Below are 8460 nucleotides of genomic sequence, written 5' to 3'. Positions count from 1 at the left end.
GTTTCTTCAACGTCTCCATCTTTTCTCCGTCTCATGGCGGATACTCCAAACGCACTCGCTTTATAACCTGGAAAGTGATTTTCACATTCGGGAAAGTTATCCGCGTCGAAGCCTCCTAACGGCGCAGGCGCGTACTTGAAAAATTTGAAAAAAATATTTAATAACGAAAATGAACGAGGGTTATACTAAAATGCGGAATCTATAGAAAGTTACTGTCCGCAGATAAATGAATGTTTCGGATCCAACATGGAGGTAACCCTGATTCAACTGGAAAAGAGAAGCGTAATGATGGAGAAGAAAACTGCGATCAATGTACGAAGCAAAGTTTATTTTATCAATTAACTTATAAGAATTATTTGATCGTTTAAGTATAGTGTATTTTATGTTTTTGTATTTGGACAAGCGTCGCACAATATCGTACGTAGTGTCAGGCTGGCCGTATTATAAGGTTCTCGGAAATCAAGAATTAAGGATTTATTCTATGTAGGGTTTTCGGATGCTTAGGTTCGGGACACGGCGTGGTCAGTATCGATATCACGGCATCGCCCGCTTCACCGAAGAGACGAGAGAAAGATAATATAGTCGTGATCAAAGCAAGTCGGCTCTCGTGATCGTCCCGTGATTAAAAAACTTTCTCGCCGAAGCCAAGTCGGCCTTGGAATATTATAGCCAGTAATAAAATAAGAGAATATTATTGTCTATAATATTATAAGTTACGTCTATATTATTTTCACTGTTAACTACCATTCGTATTATTGTTTACAACAAAGAGCATTGATCGTTTTTTCATTTTATTACTTTAACATTTTAATTTTAAATTCTTATACTAGTTCGTCTCTGATGTTTCAACGTCTCGGGAGCCGCAGATGTCTGTGATTTTTTGTACAAGTGGTTTCTTATTTCATCGCCCTTGATTGTTCGCATTAAATAGAAAATTCTTCTTTCTTTTGATTTAGCAGAAGCAAATTTCCTTGTCTTGCTAATCCGTCGCAACAGTCTTCTTCTTCGTCTTTGTTCGTATTCGGATACACGTTTCCAGCTACGACTAACCATCGCAACATATTGTAGAGTTCTCCAGTCTAGCATTGCCATTACAGTGCTCGATATTTCGATAGGTAATTCTTTTAAAAAATCAATTTTACTTTCGTCGTATAAGCCAAAAATAAAGTCGATGTGCAGCAGTCTTTTACAAAGTTTCTTCAACGTCTCCATCTTTTCTCCGTCTCATGGCGGATACTCCAAACGCACTCGCTTTATAACCTGGAAAGTGATTTTCACATTCGGGAAAGTTATCCGCGTCGAAGCCTCCTAACGGCGCAGGCGCGTACTTGAAAAATTTGAAAAAAATATTTAATAACGAAAATGAACGAGGGTTATACTAAAATGCGGAATCTATAGAAAGCTACTGTCCGCAGATAAATGAATGTTTCGGATCCAACATGGAGGTAACCCTGATTCAACTGGAAAAGAGAAGCGTAATGATGGAGAAGAAAACTGCGATCAATGTACGAAGCAAAGTTTATTTTATCAATTAACTTATAAGAATTATTTGATCGTTTAAGTATAGTGTATTTTATGTTTTTGTATTTGGACAAGCGTCGCACAATATCGTACGTAGTGTCAGGCTGGCCGTATTATAAGGTTCTCGGAAATCAAGAATTAAGGATTTATTCTATCTAGGGTTTTCGGATGCTTAGGTTCGGGACACGGCGTGGTCAGTATCGATATCACGGCATCGCCCGCTTCACCGAAGAGACGAGAGAAAGATAATATAGTCGTGATCAAAGCAAGTCGGCTCTCGTGATCGTCCCGTGATTAAAAAACTTTCTCGCCGAAGCCAAGTCGGCCTTGGAATATTATAGCCAGTAATAAAATAAGAGAATATTATTGTCTATAATATTATAAGTTACGTCTATATTATTTTAACTGTTAATTACTGTTCAAAATCGAACATATTTGCTTCGCGTTATTCGTTAGCGTTAGTTCTCATGTCAAAAGGCCGTGAAATTCCTGCGTGTTTACTTGTCGCGGTATCGCGGAAGGACGAGAGAGAGAGAGAGAGCCTAGCGCGTTCGTATGTTTTCGTTCGCTTTCTTTCGCGTATGTTTCGAATGTTTCCTGTCGCTCTCCGGCTAATTGCGTGATCATACTCTACGAGAGTGACCGAAAGGAATGTCAGTTTTTATAATTTAGTCCGTAGTTGCCGATCCTATTTGGGATCATCTACCGTTTAGTTCCTCTTGGAAGGCCGCACGCGACACATCGCATGAGCAGGGTCGCGAACGCAAGTTTCGCGTCTTTCGCCAGCGGCAGCGACAATCCGACCCGCTTGCCTTGCACCATTGCGGAAACGGCAGCGACATTCCGACCCGCTTGCCCTGCACCATTGCGGAAACCAAATACAAAGTGCGGGCGATTGAATCGTGCCGAGTGCACCGCCGCCGCGCTTGACTCTATATCGGCGGCCCTGCCCCGCGCTCGCGGCTCAGGGCGCGTTTCTATCTTCAGGACTCTGTGTCGCGCTCCATTCAGAGCAACTATTATTGTGACGATCGACGGGAAGACTCGCGTCTGAGGAGCGAAATCGCGATCGCGCTGGCCATCCCGCGCCCCGACACGATTTCCGCTCTCGCGTTACCGCTCGTTTACCAAGCCGGACATTACGTCGCAACATCAGTCGCTCGTCAAGATTTCCGTCAATCATCGGATTCGCGCCTCAGCGTACCGTCAGCTTCAATTCCCGTCGGCCGCCTCATGTAACTGTCTGTGCAATAAAGTATTCTGTCAGTGCCTGTTATACTTTGTGTTTCGTCATTCTCGCATCCCCTTCCGATCCGATAGCGATTCATATCGCGCAACGTTCCCGATTGCGTGCCTCTCTCGAGGCTTGTGCCGGTATTCGCATTCGCATTCTCGCGGCGCGGGGATCCTCCTCCGCTCGCGAACATATAGCTGGTCCTTCGAGCCGGATCGCCGGGACGTGTCGGATCGCGGGAGTTTAGTGACAAAATCGCAAGTTATTTCGGCAATCATGCAGGATCTCCTGCAAAAGCAAGGCAGTGTGCAGCACTCGATCGAGCGCTCGCTCTCAAACTTCAAGAAGATAGGAAAGTCGAACGTGACTGCTCCCACGATTCGGAGCAGACTCGCCCACCTCCAAGAAAGCTGGATGCTGTTCCAGGATGGGCACGCTCAACTACTCAAGGCCGTTCCTCTAGCGACTCGCCCTACTGTGAGCTACTTCAAGGACAACGTCCGCGATGCTGTGGAGGACATCTATCAACAGACGAGAGACTACATGACGAATTGGCTCGAGGAACTCGAGCCAATCGTAAGTGAAAATCAATCTCTTAATGCGAGTGTTGTCGGGCTTACGGATGCGTCCGCGTTAAATCTTTCTTATTTACCTCCCATTAAACTTCCGCCGTTCGATGGCACATACTCAGACTGGGAGAATTTCCGCGATCGCTTTCTCACTCTCATCGTAAAAAACAAATCGCTGACGGACTTCGCGCGTATGCACTATCTTTCTTCGTCGTTGAAAGGTCGCGCTCTCGACGCGATAAGCAATATTCCGGTTACCGCGGATAACTTCTCAAGTGCATGGGACGCGCTTAGTCGGCGATTTGAAAATCCGCGCCGGCTTTTGGCGCATCACTTCAATGCGTTGCTCGGATTACCGGTGTCAAATAAAGAGTCGGCCTCGGATCTTCAATCGTTAATTGATAAAATTAATATTTCCGTCGCTTCCATGAAGCAGCTTAAACGCACGCCGAGTGAGTTATGGGACGACTTTCTCGTCCACCTCGCCGTGCATCGGCTTGATTCTGTGACGAGAAAAGCTTGGACCATTCGAGCGACTGACTCCGCCACTCCGCCAACGTATGAAGCTCTGTGCGCATTTGTGAGAAACAGAATTCGAGCTCTTGATGAATGCACTCCTCAAGTGCATTCGAAATCCGGAAACGATCAAAAGGCCGTCGGCCATCAACGCGTTTCCGCCTCAACTGCGTCCGCGTCCTCGCCGATAACATGCCCGCTGTGTAGATCTAAGCATCTTGTAAATAAATGTTCGAAGTTTATCGCTCAGACTCCGATCCAGCGCCGCGAGACCGTGAAGTCACTCAAACGGTGTTTCAATTGTCTAAGTTCTCTGCATTCAGTTCAAGAATGCAAAAGCCGATTTTCTTGTCGGTCGTGCAACAAACGGCATCACTCGATGCTGCACACTGGATCGGATTCTGAGCCAGGAATTTCAGGGTCTCCTGCGCAAGACACTCCGCCGCCGGTTCCGTCTCAATTGCCGTCGGCTACGGTCCCGGCAGTCAATTCGCTTTCGGCATCCGCGGTTCTGCGCTCGCGACCGCGGGTCCTTCTCGCTACCGCGCGTGTTCACGTCGCGTCGGCCTCAGGCCATTCAGTGGTGGTCCGAGCTATGTTGGATCAAGGCTCGGAAGCCACCTTCATTTCTGAAGCCCTCGCTCAGACTCTTCGTTTACAGCGCATTCGCATGCTTACGTCTATCTCGGGCGTCGGCGGATGCGCTGCCGGCACGGCTCGGCAAGCCGCTTACATTAAAATTTCTCCTCTCATTCCTTCCTCGGCGTATTTATCCGCCACCGCTCTCATACTTCCTTCGCTTACGGCTTATGCTCCTCATCGTGTCGTCGATTAATTCCGCGCTCTCTCATCTCTACCACTTAGCGTGGGCCGATCCCGATCCGACCAGCACCGAATCAATCGATTTGCTCATCGGCGCTGATCTGTGTAGCGAGGCTATCCTCGAGGGGGTTCGAAAAGGACAGCCCGGATATCCCATCGCTCAACAGACGATCTTTGGTTGGGTTATTTCCGGTCCCGTTCTGGATTCGGCGACGCGCTCCTCTCACGCGGTTTCAGTACATCATTAACGTCCCTCTCGGAGGATATACAAAAGTTTTGGGAGATCGAGGAGCTCCCTTCGTCGCGCATTTACTCTCCTCAAGACGAGCAATGTGAAGCTCACTTTGTGGAGACTCACTCACGCGACGCAAGCGGGCGATATATTGTCCGCTTGCCGTTCAAATCTCCGCCGCCTTTAGCTATAGGCGACTCAAAACGCTCCGCTGAGCGTCTTCTACAATGCCTTCTCCGCCGCTTCAAGTCTCAGCCCGATCTTTACCACAACTATCTCGCGTTCATGACCGAATACGAGACACTCGGACACATGCGTCGTGTCGCGGATGACACCTTTTCGTCACACTCCGTTTATATTCCGCATCATCCCGTGACTCGCGCGGACAGTGCAACCACGAGGTTGCGCGTGGTTTTCAATGTATCGTACATTACCTCCAACGGGTCTAGTCTAAATGATCACCTACTCGTTGGCCCGAAGCTACAAACTGATTTGCGATCAATTATCACCAACTGGCGGCAATTTCGGTATGTTTATATAGCGGACATTGCCAAAATGTACCGCCAAATTTTATTAGATTCTCGCGATGTAAATTTTCAGCGAATCAAGTGACAGCCGGCTCAAGGTAACGCCCCGTGCGATTTTCAACTCTTACAGTCACTTACGGCATGGCGTGCGCTCCGTTCCTCGCTTTACGCGTGCTCAAATGTTTGGGCGACGACGAGGGTAATCGATTTCCTCTTGCTGCCTCAATTCTCAAAACGCAGATTTACGTCGACGATGTCATTTTCGGTGACAATCAGATCGAGGCGCTACGCGATAAGCGTGATCAACTCATTGCTTTACTTCGCTGCGGTCAATTTGAGCTTCGTAAATGGGCCAGCAACTCATCGGTCTTACTGGCGGATATCGATCCTTCGGATCACGGTTTAGCCTGTCATAAAGATCTCTCTGGAGGTGAGAGTGTCAAAGTGCTCGGTATCATTTGGAATCCCGCGAACGATGCATTTCAATTCAAAGTGTCAACGGAGCCTATAACTCCAAATACTAAACGGTCAATTCTGTCGGTGATCGCTCGATTGTACGACCCGCTCGGATGGGTCACTCCCGCGACCGTCGCGGCGGAACTCGTTATGCAACAGTTGTGGCGCGCAAAGATCGGCTGGGACGAGGCGATCCCGGATGCGATCATGGCGAGATGGCAAATTCTTTATTCTACGTTACCTAATCTCAATCGTATAGTGCTCCCGCGGTGGACTAATTCTCTCTCAGATTCGGCGGAATTGCACGGCTTTGCGGATGCCTCCACCCATGCATATGCCGCCGCCGTTTATCTGCGCGTGACGAATTCCGACGGTCGAGTTTTCGTCTCATTAATCGCGGGCAAATCAAAAGTCGCTCCGATATCGCCTATGACCGTGCCGCGCTTGGAGCTTTCCGCCGCGCTCCTTCTTTCCCGGTTAATCACGTTCGTTCGCGACGCGCTCAATTTGCATTCTGTTCCCTGCTTCGGATGGACCGACTCGACCATCGTCCTCGCGTGGCTTCGGTCTCATCCATCGCGATGGAAAACCTTCGTCGCAAATCGCATTGCGAACATTCAGACTACATCACCATATGTGGTGTGGCGTCATGTGCCCACGGCGACGAATTCTGCTGATTGTGCCTCGCGGGGCCTTTCCAGCGCCGAACTCTTAAATCATCATCTATGGTGGGACGGCCCCCCATGGTTGAGACTGCCCTCAGATGACTGGCCCGCGGCGCCGGAGCCTCTCAGTGACGATTCTCCCGGAGAGGAGAAACTTCGCGTCTGTCACGCCGCTATTCCGCCGGTTCCGTGGGACCTCGCATCCCGTTTCTCGTCATGGCCCAAATTGATTCGTGTGACGGCTCACTTATTTCGCTTCATTCATTACTGTCGGCGCCTTTCGCTCAATTCTGCTCAGTTTCCTGGGGGCAGCGCGCTTTCGGCCGCTGAATTCTCCAAAGCAAAAGTTTATTGGCTCAAGCAAATTCAATTCGAGTCATTCCCGGCGGAACTCCGCGCGCTGCGCTCAGGAAACCCCGTATCTATCAAAAGCTCGCTCGCACCTCTGACTCCGTTTATTGATCGCGACGGGTTATTGAGAGTGGGCGGACGCCTTCATTGCGCTCCGCTTCCGTACGACTCGCGTCATCCCATTGTTTTGACCAGCCACCCCCTCGTTCGGCTCATCGCGTCACATGCGCACCTCCGTTCGCTACACGGCGGGACTCAGCTGACACTCAGTGTTCTCCGGAAGGAATACTGGATCCTTCGCGCAAGGACGCTAGTCAAATCTATTATTCATGCGTGCGTGCCGTGTGTCCGCGAACGCGCTGCGGTTCCGCAGCAATTAATGGGCAATCTTCCGGCCGTGCGGGTGTCCCCTCCGCCTAGGAGCTTTGCTCATTGCGGGGTAGATTACGCTGGGCCTATCAAAGTTCGTTCGGCTGCCGGTCGCGGAATTAAGTCTCACAAATCGTATGTCGCGCTTTTCATTTGTCTCGCTACTCGCGCCATTCACCTAGAACTGGTCGGGGACTATTCTACCGCCGCGTTTATACAAGCTCTCAATCGCTTTAGCTCTCGCCGCGGACTTCCCCAGGCCATCTACTCGGACAACGGTACGACGTTTGTCGGCGCAGATCGCGAGCTTTCTAAAGCATATCGCAAGACGCTTCGGGATCCCCAGCTGCTCAACATCACCGCAGGTGATAACATAAGCTGGCACTTTATTCCGCCTTCCGCTCCTCATTTCGGAGGACTGTGGGAGGCCAGAGTAAAGAGTGTCAAATATCATCTCCATCGCGTGGTCGGGGATCACACTCTTTCTTTCGAGGAGTTTACTACGCTCTTATGCCAAGTCGAGGCATGCTTAAATTCCCGTCCAATCGCGCCGCTGTCTGACGAATTCGACGACTTTCAATTTCTGACCCCCGGTCACTTTTTGATTGGAGCCTCGATAACGGTCCTTCCGGAGCCGTCGGTTCTGGAATTGAAGGAAAATCGACTCTCGCGGTGGCAAACCGTTCGGCAACTCGCGGAGCGCTTTTGGAAATTGTGGTCCGCAGACTACATAAATACTCTACAGCAGCGAAATAAATGGCGCAAGCCGCACCCTCCGCTGTCCATTGGCAAAATCGTTCTCATTCGCAATCCTCTATTTCCTCCATGTAAATGGGAGATCGGCCGCGTCATCTGCGTTCATCCTGGTCCGGATGGCCTTCCGCGCGTGGCCACCGTAAAAACCGCGTCGTCGGAGTTTGTTCGCCCTATCGGTAAATTATGTCTGCTCCCGATAGACTTACCAGATGATTCAGATCTTCGGGCGGACAAGGTCTGACCTCCGGTTTTCGCGTAAATTCTAAGTCTCATCGCCCGAAGGACCCGCGCTCGCGATCGCTCTCGGCGTCGTAAAGCAGGTACTGTTAGTTTAACTTAAGGTTCTTCGCGATTTCTTTCGTTCTCGCTCTGCGTCTTTCATTTTCTATGCGTTTATTCGTTGCGATTACTCTTAAGTAATGCGATAATCTCGTAGGCTAAG

The 8460-nt window shown here is 49.6% G+C and overlaps 2 protein-coding genes across 2 annotated transcripts; both read left to right on the top strand.

The window, feature by feature from the left end:
- Positions 1-3031: 3031 nt before the first annotated feature.
- On the top strand, positions 3032-4675 carry LOC138943667 (uncharacterized). The gene has a single exon (XM_070314629.1). The coding sequence runs from the start codon at positions 3032-3034 to the stop codon at positions 4673-4675; it is 1644 nt and encodes a 547-aa protein (XP_070170730.1).
- Positions 4676-5562: 887 nt separating this feature from the next.
- Positions 5563-8259, top strand: LOC138943666 (uncharacterized). Its single transcript, XM_070314628.1, has one exon. The coding sequence runs from the start codon at positions 5563-5565 to the stop codon at positions 8257-8259; it is 2697 nt and encodes an 898-aa protein (XP_070170729.1).
- The last annotated feature ends 201 nt before the right edge of the window (positions 8260-8460 follow it).

The sequence above is a fragment of the Polyergus mexicanus genome, unplaced genomic scaffold (genome assembly GCF_030449975.1).
Source record: "Polyergus mexicanus isolate NDT 795.1 unplaced genomic scaffold, iyPolMexi1.0 SCAF_30, whole genome shotgun sequence".
NCBI lineage: Eukaryota > Metazoa > Arthropoda > Insecta > Hymenoptera > Formicidae > Polyergus > Polyergus mexicanus.
This window is presented reverse-complemented; position numbering and strand designations above follow the sequence as displayed.

Excerpts from the sequence above, each read along its gene's own strand:
- LOC138943666 (XM_070314628.1), top strand. The coding sequence starts at position 5,563 with ATGGCGTGCGCTCCGTTCCTCGCTTTACGCGTGCTCAAATGTTTGGGC.
- LOC138943667 (XM_070314629.1), top strand. The coding sequence starts at position 3,032 with ATGCAGGATCTCCTGCAAAAGCAAGGCAGTGTGCAGCACTCGATCGAG.